The following is a 19,360-nucleotide window of genomic DNA, read 5'->3' on the forward strand; positions in this document are numbered from 1 at the left end:
GTCCCTCGGGAAGTCGATGTTCCTTCGGTGGGAGAGGGATGTCTAGGACCAGCTCCAGTAGCAGAAGGACCTGCTCACCAATGCTAATGAGCTTTTGTCGGCGCGGAGAGCAAAGGTGGAGGACCTCCGCCTTCGCTGTGCTGATATGAAGGCCGAGGCGACCATGGCTTGGGAGCAGGCCATCCCTTTGGCGACGCGGATCAAGGAGCTAGAGGAGGAGTTGACCTGGGTGGCTGGTGAGTGGGACACCTTCAGGTCCCGGGCCAAACAAGTGGAGGTCTCTGCCAAGGCCGTCGTCGGGCAGCTGGAGGCAGAGCAGGGCGCGCACCTATTGATGAAAGGTGCCCTAGTGGAGGCCCTCAAGGTGGCCGAGGCCTCCCAGGTCGAGGCCTTAGCCTAGAAGGAAAAGGCCGAGGGTGAGCCCCATTGAGCCACACCCCTTGTTTTATTTGTTCTTCTTGCGTTCGACCCCTAACCCTCCGATGTGACGCAGAGCTGGAGAGGGAGGCTTCCAGGGCGGCCGAGGCCTCTCGAGTTGAGGTCCAAAACTAGAGGGAGAAAGCCGAGGGTGAGTCCCATAGGCTTGTGCCCCTGTTCGGCTTATTTTGTTTCGTGGTTAACCCCATCCCGCCTGTCTTGGCATAGGGTTGGACAAGGAAGTCACCTGGGCAGCCGAGGCCTCTGTCGTAGTGCAAGCAATGCTCGAGGTCGAGATCCGGGAGCACAACATGTTGTAGAGCACCGCCCGTACCACCTGCGAGGCCCTGGAGGTCGGAGGGGTCAAGTTGGGTAGCTCCCTCGGTAGCTGCTTGATCGCGTTGAGTGGCTGAGTCCATGAGCGGCTCTGGGGGGCGCTGCATACAGGCGTCAAGCGTGCCCTAGCCGTCGTCTCCTCGCACTACGCTGGCATCGACCTCGAGGCTATCAGTGACGGTTACGTCGTGGCTAATGATGACGAGAAGGCCAAGGAGGAGGTCATGATGCTGGTGGAGGTGGCTGAGGCCCCTGGCACGGCGCTGGCTAAGTTGTTCGAAGAGGAGGTGGTTCCTCCTATGCCGACCGCCGACGCTGGTGACCCTGAGCTTTGACCTGGGCCGAAGGGGCCAGTAAATAGATTAGGACTTACATTATTGTACCATAACACTTGTGGCTATTGAGGCCTTTTTAAAGTACTTATGCATATATGCTTTTTAATCGTTTTTTATTATATTTCTGAGCCTCTGCCCTCTGTCTCGTCTTTGAACATATCTCTTGCAAAAAACTTCCTCAGAACCTAAGCTGTCCCTCGGGCAAAAGGTGGTGAGAGAGTTGCCGTAGCCTAGAGGCGTAGGCCATCTCATGGCTCGGCCGGCCTTTTGGCCCTGAGATAGACTTTCGGTCCTTAGGTTTTTTACAATCGATTTGCCAGAGTACGCGAGAGAGTTTGGCATAGATTTTTTTCTTCGAAAAATGACTAAAAACAGTGACTGGGACTTGGGGGGGTCCCCCCTTCTAGCCCTCGAGGGAGGCTCGGTTCTACAGAGGCAGAGCCGAGTCTTGTTCGAGCCCCGTGGTGGGCACCTCTGTAGAGGTAGAGCCAAGTCTCCCTTATAGCGTTATCGTAATGCTGATCCCCCATCGATGGGCTCGGGGGGTTTCTCGAAAAATTAGAATAACTAAAGAATGCTTCTTTATTGTATTTCAAGAAACAATGTATACAATGCTTGGAAATTTAAGGGTAGAAGCAACGTAGCTATTCTATGTTCCAAGTGTTGGTAAGGATTTCGCCCTTCTCGTTGGCTAGCTTGTAGGTCCTGGGCTTTAGCACTTGGGCGACGATGTACGGCCCTTCCCATGGCGGGGTCAGCTTGTGGCGGCCCTTATTGCTCTGTCTTAGCCTCAGCACCAGGTCACCCACCTTCAGGTCTCGGCTTTGAATGCACCGGGCTTGATAGCATTGTAGGGCTTGCTGGTACTTGGCCGAGTGTAGCAGCGCAACATCTCGGGCTTCCTCTAGTTGGTCAAGGGCATCCTCACGGGCAGTGCAGTTGCTTTGCTCATTGTAGGCCTGTAGTCTCAGGGAACCATACTCCAAGTTAGTGGGGAGGATGGCCTCGGCTTCATAGACCAGGAAGAACGGTGTGAACCCCATGGCTCGGCTCAGAGTGTTCCTTAGGCTCCAGATGACCGACGGGAGTTCGGCAAGCCATTTCTTGCCAAATTTCTTCAACCGGTTGTATATTCTTGGCTTGAGGCCTTGTAGGATCATGTTGTTGGCACGTTCTACTTGGCCATTTGTCCTAGGGTGTCCTATGGCCGACCAAGCTATATGGATGTGGTGGTCGTCGTAGAACGTTAGGAACTTGCGGCCGGTGAATTGTGTCCAATTGTTAGTGATGATGGTGTTTGGAACCCCGAACCTATGGACGATATCAGTGAAGAACAACACCGCTTGCTCAGATTTTATTCGAGTGATCGGACGAGCCTCAATCCACTTGGAGAACTTATCGATTGCTACCAGCAAATGGGAATAGCCCCTGGGGGCCTTCTGTAGAGGCCAAACCATGTCCAGCCCCCACACGGTGAATGGCCATGTAATGGGGATGGTTTGGAGGTCTTGGGCTGGGAGGTGCGTCTGCTACGCTTAGTACTGGCATCCCTCATAGGAGCGTACCAACTTGGTGGCATCAGCAACCGCCATTGCCCAGTAGAACCCTTGGTGGAAGGCATTTTTGATGAGTGTCTGAGGCGCTGCATGGTGCTGCAGGCCCCCATGTGCAAGTCCCAAAGTAGGGCTTGGCCCGCCTCGGTGGTGATGCACCGTTGGAGGACGCCAGATGGGCTTCGCCTGTACAACTCACCGTTGCTGAGGATGTAAGTTTTGGCTCATCACATGAGCTGTCTGGCTTTGGTCCTATCTGTAGGAAGCTCTCCTCAAATGAGGCAATCAAGGAACAAGACCCGCCAGTCCATGCCCTGGTCAACTTTGGGATGCTCCGTGTTGATTTCCATGGCCTCGAGCTCAACCGCAGGGGCCTCAGTGACAGAGGGGGCCTCAGGCCCTACGGTGGGCTCGACCGATGGGCGCTCTTCCGTTGCCGAGGCATAGTCAATGGAAGGCTTGTGGAGGTCTCTAGCGAAGATGTTTGGGGGGACCGGGGCCTATGTCGACGCCATCTTTGCCAGTTCGTCCGTGACCTCATTGAATTTTCGCGCAATGTGATTGAGTTCGAGACCATCGAACTTGTCTTCTAGGCGACGTACCAACTTGCAGTATGCCTCCATTTTGGGGTCATGGCAGTTTGACTCTTTCATCACTTGATTGACGATGAGCTACGAATCGCCCCGTATGTCGAGATGCCATACTCCAAGTTCGATGGCGATCTGTAAGCCATTGATGAGGGCTTTGTACTCGGTTGTGTTGTTGGAGGCGACGAAGTGGAGCCAAATCATGTAGTGCATGTGCACTTCGAGGGGTGAGATGAAGAGCAGACCTGCGCCTACCCCAGTCTTCATCAGGGGCCCGTCAAAGTACATGGTCCAGCATTTCGTCTAGACTTGAGCAGGTGGTAGTTGGGTGTCGGTCCACTTAGCCACAAAATCAGCCAAGACCTGGGATTTAATTGCTTTCTGAGGTGCAAAAGACAGGGCTTCCCCCATGAGTTCAACGGCCCACTTGGCTATCCTACCCGAGGCCTCCCGGTTTTGGATTATCTCTCCTAGAGGGAAAGACGACACCACGGTCACCGAGTGGGACTCGAAGTAGTGACGCAGCTTGCGTCGAGCTAAGACTACAGCGTAGATCAATTTTTGGATGTGGGGGTAGCGTGTCTTAGTCTCGGAGAGCACCTCGCTGATGAAGTAAACAGGTCGTTGGACGGGTAGAGCATGCCCCTCTTCCTGCCTCTCGACCACTATGGCCATGCTGACCACTTGGGTCATTGTGGCGACGTAGAGTAAGAGGGCCTCACCCTTGGTCAGATTGGTGAGTAGTGCCTTGAGCTTGGCGAGGGCTTCTTCGGCCTCAGGGGTCCAAGAAAAGCGTTTGGATTTTCTCAAGAGGCGGTATAGAGGCAAGCCTTTTCGCCAAGGCACGAGATGAAGCAGCTTAGGGCCACGAGGCATCCCATGACCCTCTACACTCCCTTAAGGTCTCGAATTGGTCCCATGTTGGTCACGGCTGAGACCTTCTCTGGGTTGGCCTCGATGCCGTGCTCCGAGACTATGAATTCGAAGAGCATGCCTTGGGGGACCCCAAAGACACACTTCTCGGGTTGAGCTTGATGCCCTTCTCCCTAAGGTATTTGAAGGCTATTTCCAAGTCATCGACGAGATCGTTGGCCTTCCTAGACTTGACCACGATGTCATCCATGTAGGCCTTGATGGTTCACCCGATGTGCTCGCTGAAGACCTGGGTCATGCACCACTGGTATGTGGCCCCTATGTTTCTAAGGCCGAACGGCATAGTCACATAGCAGTACATGCCGAATGGGGTGATGAAAGAAGTCGCGAGCTGGTTGGGTTCTTTCATCTTGATTTGATGGTAACCGGAATACGCATCAAGGAAAGATAGGGTTTCGCATCCTGTAGTGGAGTCGATGATTTGGTCAATTCGAGGTAATGGGAATGGAACTTTTAGACATGCTTTATTCAAACCGGTGTAGTCTACACACATCCTCCACTTCCCATTTTTCTTCTTAACTAATATGGGATTAGCTAACCACTCTGGATGGGACACTTCCTTGATGAATCCAGCCACCAAAAGCTTCTGCACCTCCTCGCCGATGGCCCTATGCTTTTCCTCGTCAAATCGGCGTAGGCGCTGCTTCACCAGTCTGGAGCCGGCCTAGATGTCCAAGGCATGCTCGATGACCCCCTCGGTATGCCTGGCATGTCTGAGGGACTCCACGCGAATACATCGGCATTCGCGCAGAGAAAGTCGACGAGCATGGCTTCCCATTTGCTGTCAAGGGTGGTGCTGATCCTCTGTGCCCAGTCGTCGGAGCAGGTGGCGACAACTCTTGAGGTCCTAGGAGTTCTTGGGGTGCACGTATGTGCCCTAGAAATTCTTGGCAAAGACCTTTACCAAGTCACGCTAGTTGTGGATCTACAAGGGATGGAGGTGTTCGAGCTAGGCTCACGCCGAGTCTAACAGGAACAAGGGGAGGTTGCGGATGATGAGCAGGTCATCGTTCACGCCGCCTAGCTGATAAGCCAGGTGGTAATCGGCCAGCCATAGCTCGGGGTTGGTCTCACCGTTGTACTTTGCGAGGTTGGCCGGTTGCCAAAACTAGGCCAGGAAGTGAGTGTCGCGGATGGCCTTACTGAAGACTCGAGGGCCAGGTGGCCCAGGAGAAGGACTATGGTCCTCCTCATTGTCGTAGCAACCACCTCGGTGCGGGTGGTAGCCTCGGGCAGGCCCATCGTTGTCATGGTGCCGTCGCCTACTGACCACATCATGGTCGCCTTGCGCCTCGCATCGGTCGCTGAGGCGGGCGTGCACTGAAGGGGCCTTGTTGGCTGTTGGTGCCTGAGTGGGCTCAGGACGAACCAAGGCCTCTCTATCCTGCCGAGGCAGGGCCATGGGTAGTTCTGAGGTGCCTCTGCGCCATCGATAGGCGGAACTTTCAGCCTGCTGTACCACGGCGGTCTCGAGGAGGTCTCGAAGCTCATCGTGGACCCATCGCCCCTCCGAGGTAGAGGGCTCAGGCATCATTTGGAGTAGCATCATTGCTGTCGCGATGTTCTGACTAGCGCGATTGAAGATAGGGGGTTGCTCGCCCCCTTCGTCGTTGTTGATGTGGCGGTTGACGTTGCGAGCCCTCCGCCGGGCTGCTCTGCCATCACCATGACCCCACTACTCTTGCTCGAGAGTGTCTCAGAGCTGCTATAGGAGTCTGTCTTGTTCGACCTTGGCCTAAAGCTCATGGAGCTGCTCTAGGTCCAGGCGTCGAAGTTCCTCGGGGGCAAGGTTCTTGTTCTGCGCTGCCTGAGGTTCGACGCATGGTGGTGCGGCACCGCCTGCCCCCTCGGGGGGCGAGGAGCGATTGCCTACCCCTTCATCCTCATCGCCCTCGCTTGGCATCCCGAGCTCGACATTGAAGCACTCACGAGTGGGATCGTAAGTGCCTTCATCATCGAAGCCGGAGTAGCCAAAGCAGTAGTCGCTTGCGGCCATGAAGCGATGCATGGCTTTAGGGTCGCGAAGCCTAGAGAAGTCCGCTCCGGCCCACGCCTCGTCCTCCCCCGAGGAGTCAGAGTGGGTGTGGGTTGGGTTGTGGCGATGAGGTCGAGGACAAAATGTTGGTAGGTGGTGGCGGCATTACCCAACCCGAAGGGGTACGGGGATGGTGTCGTTGCCGGGCTCCGCTCCGTCGGAGGCGACTCCTTAGGAGGTGGCAGGGCAGAGCTTGATGATGGGGCGTCGCTGTGCGCCATTGGCGTCTTTCCCCTACCCAGGCTCAGGCTAGATAGGTCCCCAACTAGGGACTCTGTACCAACAGCCGAGCATGGGATACCGGTGGAGAGCGGTGCGTCGCCCTGAGCTTGCGTGGAGTCAGGGTGGTCCCACCTGCATCGCGCTTGGCGAGCGCGACAAGAGCAGCGGCCTAGGCGCCGCCTGCGCCTAGGCTACTGGTGTGCGATGTCGTCGTCGGTCGATGGGGCTCTGGGTGGAAGGAGTACCATATCATACTCATTTCCTAGAGACATGAACTCTAGGCTCCCGAACCAGATCACCGTGCCATGATGTAGTGGTCGCACAGGGTCTGCCATCCGAAACTTGTTGGGACGACTAAGCTGACACGCAGTAGCTCCCCTACCTAGCGCGCCAACTGTCGGTGTTTTGGGTCTGGCGGATCCTCAACCGACTAGTGAAAGTGTACTGCGTGTCCCTAATCCCGGATGGTGATGCAAAGAGACACAAGGTTTATACTGGTTTAGGCAATAGGTGCCCTACGTCTAGTCTGAGAAAGCGATCTTGTATTCCTTGCACTGAGGTGCTTGTAGTAGGGGCTTATAAGCTGAGCGAGAGAGGGAGTTAGTCCTAGGTCTCTGCGTGGAGTGGCGTGGGTTGCTTGAGATGTTGATCTCTTGCAGTGAGGAAGTGTGTGCGTTACAGAGCATTGTGCGTTGCTTGCCTGTGTGGGTCTGTGTGTGTCCGTCTCCTCAAAAGCGGCCTCGGTCACTCCCTTTTATAGTCGAAGGGAGGCACGGGGGCGATACATGGATTTGCTATGTGGCGTTCTGTGAGCAAAGGTGGCATGTCCGAGTCCTATAGCTCGTCACTATGGCGGCATGGTTGGTGGAGCGGCATTGTACTCGATGCACTAGAGCGACACGCTGGTCACGCCTTATCCTATGCGACATGGGAGCTCCTGTGGCTTGGCATAGGGTATGGTGCGTACTATGGACGACGTGTCAGTCGCTGTATGTTGACAACGTAGAGAGCCAAGGCCTGGTCGGTGCAGAGGCTGAACCATTGTGGGGGGCTCAGCAGGCGTGAGTCCCGAGGCTATAGGGACCCCGAAGCGGATAGCCGAGGCTTGGAGGGAGCAGTTGGCCTTTGTACATCAATTCCGAGGCTATAGGGACCCAGACATGACTCTCCACACCGCGCTGTCCTCGGAGCAGGGGTTAGGTAGCACAGTGCAGCACGGGTGTCAGTCATGGGCACAGCGCCGAGCACAGCGGCCGGTAACCCCTGCCCCGTGCTATCCCAGACGGCATGGTGTTGATGTGACTCATGTCTCGTCGGCCACTCCGCTGTATCGAGCCATCGTTCGGCTGACGTCGCGGGAGTGGTTGAACGCGTTAGTTGGACGTGATGTCCTATCAGAGAAGTTGATCAAGGCAGAGGCGAAGAATCGGTACCTCATCCGAGGCCTTACGGGCGGGGCCTCGAGCGAGGCGGAGAATCGGTACCTCATCCAAGGCCTTACGGGCGGGGCCATGAGCGAGTCGGAGAATCGGTACCTCGTCCGAGGCCTTACGTGCGGGGCCTCGAGCAAGTCAGAGAATCGGTACCTCATTCGAGGCCTTACGTGGGCGAGGTGGAGAATCGGTACCTCGTTCGAGGCCTTACGGGCGGGGCCTCGAGCGAGTCGGAGAATTAGTACCTTGTCCGAGGCCTTGTGGTTCCATTTTGGGCCGAGCCCACTTCAGGTGAGTCCAGATATTGTTCGAGGTGGGCAGGGCGGTCTAGCCGAGCCTTGGATAAGGTGGGGGTTTGCTGGTGGTTGTCTCTTGGCTCTGATTTTCACAAGGTCTAAGCGATTTTTTCGATTCTTGCTTAGGGGACCCCTTTTTATGGTACCCGATAGAAGGGTTGTAAATGTAACATCTATTGTTGGGCTACTCAGGGTAATGCCTTGAATAAACGGCAAAAAAGAGATACTAGAACTCGATTTAATAGTTAGACCACATTGCTTTTAAAAGAACTACTAATCCTTCTATATGGCTTTAGTTTTTCAGTGGTGAGGAACTTAAAAAGGAGCTCAACAACATTGATAACCTATCTATAGAGAGATTAGATGAGCTGTCAGAATTGTTCCTCAAGGACTTCGAGAATGGCCAACTGGAACCCCATGGGTGGCCGGTTGAAGGAGGGTACCCTGCATATAAAGTGTCCAAGGCTCTTGCCAATGCCTATTCGAGAAACATTGCAAAGAAGCACCCAACACTATGCATAAATTGTGTGCATCCCGGCTATGTCAATATAGACATGAACTTCCACACCGGAGTTCTCACGGTTGAGGAGGGCGCGAGAGGAGCGCTGATTCTGGCTCTCCTACCCAAGGGAGGTATGACCGGAGCGTACTTGGACTGCACAGAGGTTCCTTCGTGTAACTCTTATGTTGGTGATCGGCCAGAGGATGTGCCCCTCATGTTTCTTTCAAACGCATGGTTTGCCATAAAATAAAGTTATTGCAATATATACTACTAGTCTATAATCCTATTCTTGTACCGATAGAGATAATTGAATGAAATGAATGTATAAGACAACTTTGTAACAGAATCACCATACAAATGTTCGACATTTATAGTGAAGACATAGTTTTATACATGATTGCACTCTTATGCTGCACAAACATAATTGAAAACTTTTTCTTCAAAGGTTGGAGAAATATGACTTCATCTCCAATTAATGTGATATTTATTTAGGAAGCTGCTTTCAGTACAACTAGAAGCATACCCCGCGCGTTGCTGCGGGAATTGCGGATTAGTGGATTGTGTTGTATGATGACATGAACAACAAAATGCTTATGTGTCTTGTTGATGTGGACATTGCAATTGCATGTGCTAGTGGATTTTAATTGTATGTGATAGTGCATTGCCTAGTTGGACAGCTTGCATGTCGAGATAAATAGACAGTGGGGTTTTGCTTAGTGGATTTTAATTATATGTGATAGTGCATTGTGTAGTTGTACAACTTGCATATTGAGATAAATAGCTAGTGGGGTTTTGCTTTATAAGAGATATAAGATTACTTTGGCAAAAAAAATGTTCGGGCTTTGTATTTAGTCATGTGATTTTTGGGTTCATTTCCACTCAAAAAGCTAGACCCGTATAGGGAATGAGGTAACTGAAGCCTTAAATGGAGTCCACAATGGAGTGTGTGGCACAAACCAAACTAGATCAAAACTACACTACCAGCTTCGACATACAGGTTATTATTGACCTACAATGTTTGATGATTCCATGAGATTTATAAAAAGATGCCATGAGTGTCAAATACATGGTAATTTTATTCATCAAGTGAATTAACCTTTGTATCCGACCAATATGTCATGGCCTTTCAAAAACACTACTACAGGAATCTTAACCGAGGCGGGAAAAAGGGTTAACCGAGGGACAAAAGGTCACGGTTAATCGTGGCCTTAGCCGAGGTGGTTGCCATGACCGCCTCGGTTAATCATTCAACGGAGGCGGGCTCTTTAGAATGCCCGCCTCGGTTAATCGATAAAAAAAACAAAACAAAAAATCCTTGGGCTACTCAGGGTAATGCCTTGAATAAATGGCAAAAAAGAGATACTAGAATTCAATTTAATAGTTAGACCACATTGCTTTTAAAAGAACTACTAATCCTTGTATATGGCTTCAGTTTTTCAGTGGTGAGGAACTTAAAAAGGAGCTCAACAACATCGATAACCTATCTGTAGAGAGATTAGATGAGCTGTCAGAATTGTTCCTCAAGGACTTCAAGAATGGCCAACTGGAACCCCATGGGTGGCCGATAGAAGGAGGGTACCCTGCATATAAAGTGTCCAAGGCTCTTGCCAATGCCTATTCGAAAATCATTGCAAAGAAGCACCCAACACTATGCATAAATTGTGTGCATCCCGGCTATGTCAACACAGACATGAACTTCCACAACGGAGTTCTCACGGTTGAGGAGGGCGCGAGAGGAGCGCTGATTCTGGCTCTCCTACCCAAGGGAGGTATGACCAGAGCATACTTGGACTGCACAGAGGTTGCATCCTTCGTGTAACTCTTATGTTGGTGATCGGCAATAGGATGGGCCCCCCTCAGATTTGTTTCAAACACACAAAAAGGGTTTGCCACATAACACAGTTATTGCAATATATAGTACTAGCCTATCAACCAATGCTTGTACGATAGGCGATAATTGAAAGAAATGAATGTATAAGAGTATAAGACAACTTTGTAACAGAATCACCGTACAAATGGTCGACATTTAGAATGAAGACAGTTTTTTTAATGATTGCATTCTTAGGCTGCACAAACATAATTGAAATGTTATTCTTCAAAGGTTGGAGAAACATGACTTCGTCTCCAATTAATGTGATATTTATTTAGGAAACTGCTTCGAGTACAATTACTTTGGAAAAAGTTTTCTTCGGGCTTTGTATTTAGTCATGTAATTTTTAGGTTTAGTTTTGACTCAAAAAGCTATAACCACATAGGCAATGAGGTAACCGAAGCCTTAAATGAAGTCCATGCTGGAGTGTGTGCTACTGTACTACACACGAAACTAGATCCAAACTACACTACTAGCTAAAACATTTTGGTTACTATTGGCCTACAATATTTGACGATTCCATGAGATTTGCAAAAAGATGCCATGACTATCAAATACATGGTAATTTTATACATCAACCGCATTAACCTTTGCATCCAAATCCGACCAATATGTCATGACCTTTTGAAATTTAGGGAATGAATATAGTAGGGCCGATAAATTCTCCGTCCTCTAAGGGCCATAAATTTATCCTTGCTTCTCTAAATTGGCAGAAGCCATATCACCAAAAAGAGATCAAAGTAGAAAATGTAGTTAACTTTATAAGAACCAACCTCGTATAGATGTGTTTGGGCTCAAATAATATCTAATAATGGGCTAACAGTTGAGCCCCATGGTTGACATATTAGAAAATGTCGTATATCCTCTCTCTCTCTCTCTATCACAACACACAAAATTATAATGGTCCCAACCCATGAACCTCCACACATTTGGTTCTTCTCAGACCAAACATTATTTTAGAAGAATATATAGAAATATTTTTGGATATTTTTCTACATTGACATACATAGGTAATTTAGATTTAAAGGTTACTTTAGTTTTTTTAATAATAGCGGATGTGTCTAATGTAGAAGCGAACTTAGAAAACTATTTTACTATTTTTCATAATGGAATATAATAATGCTAGAGACGTGATTATTGCGGATGATGACAGAGTCTATTGAACATATGTATTTTTTTAGATAATTTCTAACATCTATTTTTTTCATAGCACGCTTAGTGAGGATTGACCTAGAGTTTTTTTTTAGTCTTCAATTAGTACTCTATGTTATTGTCTTTGTCATAGAAAACTTGTTGCTTGTTTAGTTCCTAAAAAATTTTCTAAAAAGTGTTGTAGTAGTCATCACATCGAATCTTGCGATACGTGCATGGAGCATTAAATGTAGACGAAAAAAAAACTAATTACACAGTTTGGTTGGAAATTGCGAGACGAATATTTTGAGGCTAATTAGTTCATGATTAAATACGAACTAAACACGCACCTGATGTTCCAGGATTTACCAAACGTTTGAATGGCCTGTCACATCAGTCACCCACCTCATTCAGTTGTAACCAATAGGTCTTGACTTCAGCGTGAAGGTTACGTCACTTGGTACGTAACATTATCGGCATGACGAGAGGAGTGACATCATATACAGGGGCGTACATTCATGAACACTAGTATTAATGTAGTCCTCTATTTATAGCAAAGCTCCAGGTGTTGGTGCCGTATATCAAATCACAGCTCTGCTGTCTCCACAAACTTCTTAAATATATATGCTCCCCGTCAGACACTCAGACATGGAAGGACACGTACGCGGGCAATATGAAAAAGAGTGAGCATCTCGCAATCTTCTTAAATATATATGCTCCATCCACAGCTCTGGATCTCATTTAGTACTCCGTCTAAGCTATTGAGATTCTATTTCCAATTCAAAAGTACATATGATAAATAAACATAGGCATTTTCTGTGTGTATCCTAAAACTTTGAGGACACTTTTCTTTTATTTTTGTTCAGGGTGGCCGTGGTTACCGGAGGGAATAGAGGGATTGGGTTAGAAATATGCAAGCAGCTTGCTTTCAAAGGAGTCACGGTAATATTGACAGCGAGGGACGAGACGAGGGGTGTAGAAGCGGTAAAAAATCTTGCAGCGCTGGGGCTATCCAACATCGTGTTTCATCAACTGGAGGTTGGAGATCTCTCAAGTGCTGCACATCTCGCTGATTTTATCCGGGAGAAATTTGGCAAATTGGATATATTGGTACTGCCTTCGTTTCTTAATAATTTCCCTTTCCAACGTCACTAGACTACATGTGAAGGGTTCGGAATTGATCATGATTCACTGGTAGTTGCTGCTTTGATTGTTTTCAGGTCAACAATGCAGCAATTGCTGGGTGCAAAATAGAGATCAGCGATCCAGAATCTTTTAGGTTAGAGGTTAGTCTGTAACTTTATAAGCAATTCCATTTTACTTTCAGTTACGTCTACTTACAGAATTATATATTTATTATCCTCTTGATACCTCCTACAATGAAAGAGACTAACAATTTTCCATGCATGGAAAATAGCTTGCAGGCATGAATGCTCTGGAAAAGCTAGAAAGGATCAGGAGGCACACCACATACCCTTACGATAAAGCAGAGGAGTGCTTGAGAACAAACTACCATGGCACCAAAATTGTCACAGAAGCGCATCTTCCTCTCCTGCACCTCTCATCGCACGGAAGAATTGTAAACATATCAGCTCATTCCGGACTACTCAGGGTAACTAAATTCACTGCCTTCAAGAAATGATACAAAGCCATGCTAGAACTAGATTCGACAGTTAGATACAGGTACCGCATTTTGCATTTACAAAACACTAATCTGTTTAATTACATGGCTTCAGTTTTTCAGTAGTGAGGAACTTAAGAAGGAGCTCAACAACATCGATGATCTATCCGAAGAGAGATTAGACGAGCTGTCAGAATTGTTCCTCAAGGACTTCAAGAATGGCCCAACTGGAACCCCATGGGTGTGGCCGACTGAAGGAGGGTTCCCAGCATATAAAGTGTCCAAGGCTCTTCTCAATGCTTATTCGAGAATCATTGCAAAGAAACACCCAACACTATGCGTAAATTGTGTGCATCCCGGCTTTGTCAGCACAGACATCAACTTCCACAATGGAGATCTCACAGTTGAGGAGGGTGCAAGAGGAGCTCTTGTTCTGGCTCTCATACCCAAGGGAGGCATGACCGGAGCATATTTGGACTGCACAGAGGTTGCATCCTTTGTGTAACTCTTATGTTGGTGATCGGCCAGAGGATGTGCCCCTCATGTTTCTTTCAAACGCACGGTTTGCCATAAAATAAAGTTATTGCAATATACTACTAGTCTATAATCCTATTCTTGTACCGATAGAGATAATTGAATGAAATGAATGTATAAGACAACTTTGTAATAGAATCACCATACAAGTGTTCGACATTTACAATGAAGACATAGTTTTATACATGATTGCACTCTTATGCTGCACAAACATAATTGAAAACTTTTTCTTCAAAGGTTGGAGAAATATGACTTCATCTCCAATTAATGTGATATTTATTTAGGAAGCTGCTTTCAGTACAACTAGAAGCATACCCCGCGCGTTGCTGCGGGAATTGCGGATTAGTGGATTGTGTTGTATGATGACATGAACAACAAAATGCTTATGTGTCTTGTTGATGTGGACATTGCAGTTACATGTGCTAGTGGATTTTAATTGTATGTGATAGTGCATTGTGTTTACACCAAAATTTGGGAAGAAGAACGTGGGAACTCAAAGCTTCCAAGATTGTGTCGATCAAGGAATCGATTGCATGAGGATCGATATCAGCTGATTCAGATGCGACACTGGAATCGGCTCTCTTTGAATGATGTCAGCAGATAACGATAATAAGCTACAGTTGGCGTCGGGAAATACATATCGGACTCTACAAAAAGGGAAAGATTAGGGTCCAAGTTATCTTAAGTTAGGAATGTTTTCGTTTATATGAAAGATTGTAATGAGTCGTACTTTAGTAGGATTCATGTTTAGGCTCCGAGTATAAATATTGGACCCCGGCTATTGTAAAGGACATCCAATCAATCAAATACAAGTTACTTTTTTCGGCTCCGTGCCAACCCTTAGGAGTAGGACTAGAGTAGACCTCGGCGAGTTCTTCAACAAGCAGGTCTGCATCGGTCCGCCCGACCTCTGGCTTGTCTATAAGTACCATCATGGCTTATACTTCGATTTGTACGGCTGCATCGGTAAAGTTTGACCTCCACTGCGAACTTTAGTATAAGCTAGTTATCGACTCTTATCTAGTTCAAGTATGGCTGCATCGATCATGTCGACCTCCACTGCTCGAACTAGATTAAGGTCAAGTTATCAACTCTACCTAAGGGTGGCGTCCTTCGGGTAGATTCATTAAGTTACCGATCTTGCTGACGTCTTTATTGTTATTAGTTTGCAGCAACATTAATCTGCCCGGTCGAGATCGATTTAGATCGGCCTCATCTCCTTTTAGTCCATCGTTTGCTTTGTCACAACACGATGTTTCTTACTTTGAGCGACAGGTTATGTTTCATCGGCTATTTTTACTTCAATCTTGATCGTGCATAGTATGCGGTTAAGGAATGTATGATCTTGAAGAGGTTTGCTGGTTAGTTAAATATGGTCTATAGTTCACTATTATGGTTGTAACGATCCAGATGATCCCCACTGATGGAACTATAGATTGGAGGATGCTAGTTAGTAGATTTGTTCTCGATTAGGCATGACTTTAACTGTTTGCTATGCCTGCATCGGCTAAATAGCCAATCGCCTATGCTTTAACGCCTACAGTGTGTCTTCATGATTCTGTTAAACGTGAATAGATCTATTTACTTTAAAGGTTTAATTTGTTGTCTTTATCACGGCTGCATCGATCCGGTTGAACCCCACTATTAGAGATAGCAGGTTAGGTCTGATGAGTTTATAGGTTTGTTCATGTTAAATAGTTGATTGTTTGCATGTTGTAGTCCCTTTTCACCCAAATTGGTTGTTTTAGCCTATCCGCTTTGAGCTTTCACACATATAGCATGTCTTTCAGAAAGCCTGTCAATGTACAGGTGGTTTTATAGATTCTAAGGTTTAAGTTTGTTATTATCATCATAGCCACCATCGATCCGGTCGAACCTCACTGTTGATGGTAACAGATTAGATTCAGAGCATTTGTAGATCCATTCATGCTAGACAGTCGATTTGCTCACATGCTATATCCTTTCTCATTAGATTCATCGGCTCAATGATTCACATTGGTAATATTCACCTAGCTGATGATTTCGCTTACATCTACGGGCATTGTACTTACTAACATAAAATCAATCGCGACTCACAAGCTTACAGTCCGTAACAGCCGATTTCTTCACGTATCGGTTATTTAGTCGATTTTCCCATTTAGCTGCTCCCGAAGCGGCACACTTGAAACTGTCTGGGCAAAGACCGGCATGTTCCACCTTAAATTACTGATGAACTTTCTCTCCTATCAATTGTAGATCAAATTGACTGGCACACCTTGGGAGGAGTATGCAAGATCGGTTAACCCTGTGTTGAAGCCAAGCGGATCTCCGAGCTCATCCTAAGCAGATTCTTCTGGCTTGCTATGTGCCGACATGTTTTCGTGCCGACACACGTTGTGGCATGCCTGGTGGGACCCCACAATCATCATGGTGGCTTACAACAACAATGACATCCTTATGGTGCCTTATGAAGACCTACCTAATAGAGATAAAGATATCATCAGCAAAGCTATAGAAGAATTTCAGAACAAGTGTTTGTTGTCCTACACCAAGACATGTGACAATACAATTGTTCAGAAATATCTACTACCAAGAGTTCTGTTGCATGGGCAGATAGATGCAGATGAGCCTGAGGATAGGCATTTCTTCGTGGAGGCTGTAAACAAATCTGTTCATGACACCATATTAAACCACAATGTAGTTTTCTTGAACACATTCAATAACACCATGAAAGAGGTGTTTTATGGGTTTCTAATTGATCAGGTTGGGCCAGCTTATTACAACATTCCACATCCGTCGACTGAGGAGACTAATCAAGCCAGTACTAGCCATCAAGAAGCAGCACCAGCTAGTAATGATGATGTCTAGCATGTGCAACAGCCGACGGGGCAATGTTAGAACTAGATGATCAATTTTGGTACATCAGGCCAAATACCGTCGTTGGCTCAAAAAATAGCGCCATCAGCTCAAAGGATTCGTAGAGATATAGACCATAATATCTATAACCAGAGACTTCAAGCAGCAAAGCAGCAAAAGACCTAGCAGATAGAGATTCCATAAGGATATTATTATGGCACATATTACAACACCATTTACATGATTTTGAATCCAGGGTATCAAGATACACGGGATTTTAATCCACAGATGGGTCAGCAGTTGCAGAGAAATCCAAATTTGAATGCTGATGAGTTATTGCTGAGAGTGACCGAGATGACGAAGAATTAGTTCGGTTTGAAGCCAAAAGGGTATACCTTCTTGTACAAACGCCCATATCCAGAGTGGTATGATTTGGTCACCCTCCCTACAAATTACATGCTCCTAGAGTTTACTAAGTTCACTGGCCAAGATAGCACAATAGAACATGTCAGTCGGTATCTCACACAGTTAGGCAAAGCATCCATTAAAGAGGCCCATTGAGTTCATTTCTTCTCCTTGTCTCTGTCAGGACCAGCCTTCACTTGGTTTTCATCACTGCCAGTTAACTCCATTGCCAATTGGGCTGACCTAGAGAAGAAGTTTCATACATATTTTTATACTAGGACAGGAAAAAAGAAAATTACCAATTTGACAACTATAAGGCAGAGAACTAATGAATCGAGCACCGAGTTTTTCAGAGGTTCCGAGAGACTAGGAATTTGTGCTTCTCATTGAACTTGATCGATGATCAGCTTGCTGCTTTGGTCGTTCAAGGAATGTTGCCAACATGAAGAGAGAAGCTGCTGGGACAAGAGTTTGATAATTTAGGTCAGTTGGCTCAACGAGTGGCAGCACTCAATAGCTAATTTCAGAACATGTGCAGGGATACCCAATTCTAGAAGAGTGCCGCAATTGCCGAAACCTATAATCCATATTCGGTTGATGACGGCTATAAAGACGATGAAGAAGAAGTTGTTGCGGCTGAATGGAATTGGGGTAAGAAGACAATAATGGTGCCAAATCCTTGGAGAAGAGGAGTCGAAGAGAGTTATGACTTCGATGTCACAAAATCGGACAAGCTCTTCGATTTCTTGCTTGAGAAAGGATAGATTAAGTTGTCCGATAATCATGTTATGTTGCCTCCCGATCAGTTAAAGAATAAGAAGTTCTACAAATTTCACAATGTCACTTCTCATTCTACTAATGAGTGTAGAGTTTTCTGACAGCATATACAGAGGGCCATTCAGCAAGGAAGGCTCAAATTTGATACACCTCGAAAGATGAAAGTTGATGATAATCCTTTCCCAAGGGATCAGAACATGGTTGATGCTAGGCTACTCAAAGGGTAGACTAAAGTCCTAACATCAACTAGATCAAGAGAAACTAGAACAGTCGATCCCGAGATACAAATATTGGTTGATGAATATAGAGAAAATAGAAGGCATCGTGATCAACAAAAGAGCCGATATGAGCAGGGAGAGACGTCAAAGGATGGGGCGACAAGGCCGCGTGTTACATCTCAAATTTTGTTGAATAAATGGTAGCGATAGAAGGAAAAGGATTATCAGCGTTGGTTAGAAGAGCAAGAATACCAGCTTCAATAGGAAAAAGAGAGGTATGAAAGAAAGCAAGCTTAATCATATTGGAATTGTCCTTTTTTTCAGATATTGCTAGAACAAAGGTTTGAAATTACCTACCAGAAATAACTATCTAGAGTGCAGTCAGCAATATTAGGAGTTTAGGCAATCTCAAGCGAACCGCTGGTCTATCCATACTCAAGATGAGTATCATCATCATAATATGGATCGGTGCTTAAAAATAGAAGTATTCATAATCGGCAGGGGAAGCGAGTTATTGATCAAAACTGGGCTAATTATGAAGAAGAAAGTAACGAGGAAGAATATGTTTGGCAGGAAGGCCAATGGTGTCTAGGAGGTTTGACAAGAAGCCTAAAAAGAAGGGTGCAATGCCTAAGGAACAAAGAGCTAGAATAGGCTTAGGCATCTGGTAGACCTCAAGTGTGGCGTGCTAAGCAAACAACTGATAGGAGGCAACTATCGGCTAATATTCAGATGGCTTTTCTATTGCCGTCAGAATTTAGAGCTCCAGCGGACCAAGAAGTTTATTCAAATTTTGATGAATCAGAGTATGAAGAAATAGCTGCCAAGTTGACAGTTATATAGTAGGCTATATTCGATAAACTAGTCAAGCATCGATACTTAAAGGCTTTATATGTAAAAGGTTTTCTTGATGGGAAGCCGATGAGCAAGATGTTGGCGGACGGAGGTGCTTCTGTTAATCTTATGCCTTACACCACTTTTCATAAACTTGGCAAGGGACCGAGAGATTTGATTGAAACTGACATGATGCTTAAGGATTTTGGGGGTAATGCATCCAAGACCAGGGGGCAATGAACATCGAATTGACAATCAGAAGTAAAACTTTACTCACCACATTCTTCATCATTGATGGAAAAGGTTCATACAGTTTACTCCTTGGTCATGACTAGATTCATGCTAACTATTGTGTACCATTGACCATGCATCAATGTTTGATTCAGTGGCATGGAGATGATGTCAAGCTGGTTCTCGCTGATAAATCTGTGAGTATCGCAACAGCCGATCCAGTATATTGGGAGCTAGAAGACTTTGAGTGTTTTT

At 46.7% G+C, this 19,360-nt stretch overlaps 1 protein-coding gene and 1 pseudogene across 1 annotated transcript; both read left to right on the forward strand.

Moving 5' to 3' along the window:
- LOC136465935 (salutaridine reductase-like) overlaps window positions 1-10,491 on the forward strand; it is a 29,460-nt pseudogene extending 18,969 nt beyond the window's left edge.
- A 1,751-nt stretch (window positions 10,492-12,242) lies between these two features.
- On the forward strand, window positions 12,243-13,894 carry LOC136463925 (salutaridine reductase-like). The gene is made up of 5 exons (XM_066462895.1): window positions 12,243-12,333; window positions 12,517-12,760; window positions 12,871-12,936; window positions 13,068-13,262; window positions 13,387-13,894. The coding sequence occupies exons 1-5, from the start codon at window positions 12,275-12,277 to the stop codon at window positions 13,774-13,776; spliced, it is 954 nt and encodes a 317-aa protein (XP_066318992.1). The 5' UTR covers window positions 12,243-12,274; the 3' UTR covers window positions 13,777-13,894.
- Window positions 13,895-19,360: the final 5,466 nt, after the last annotated feature.

The sequence above is a fragment of the Miscanthus floridulus genome, chromosome 7 (assembly GCF_019320115.1).
Source record: "Miscanthus floridulus cultivar M001 chromosome 7, ASM1932011v1, whole genome shotgun sequence".
In the NCBI taxonomy this organism is placed as follows: domain Eukaryota; kingdom Viridiplantae; phylum Streptophyta; class Magnoliopsida; order Poales; family Poaceae; genus Miscanthus; species Miscanthus floridulus.

Bases quoted from the DNA above. Each gene is read 5' to 3' on its own strand.
- LOC136463925 (XM_066462895.1), top strand. From the start codon at position 12,275: ATGCTCCCCGTCAGACACTCAGACATGGAAGGACACGTACGCGGGCAA. The intron at 12,334-12,516 runs GTGAGCATCTCG...ATTTTTGTTCAG, and splicing joins CGCGGGCAATATGAAAAAGA to GGTGGCCGTGGTTACCGGAG. The intron at 12,761-12,870 runs GTACTGCCTTCG...GATTGTTTTCAG, and splicing joins TTGGCAAATTGGATATATTG to GTCAACAATGCAGCAATTGC.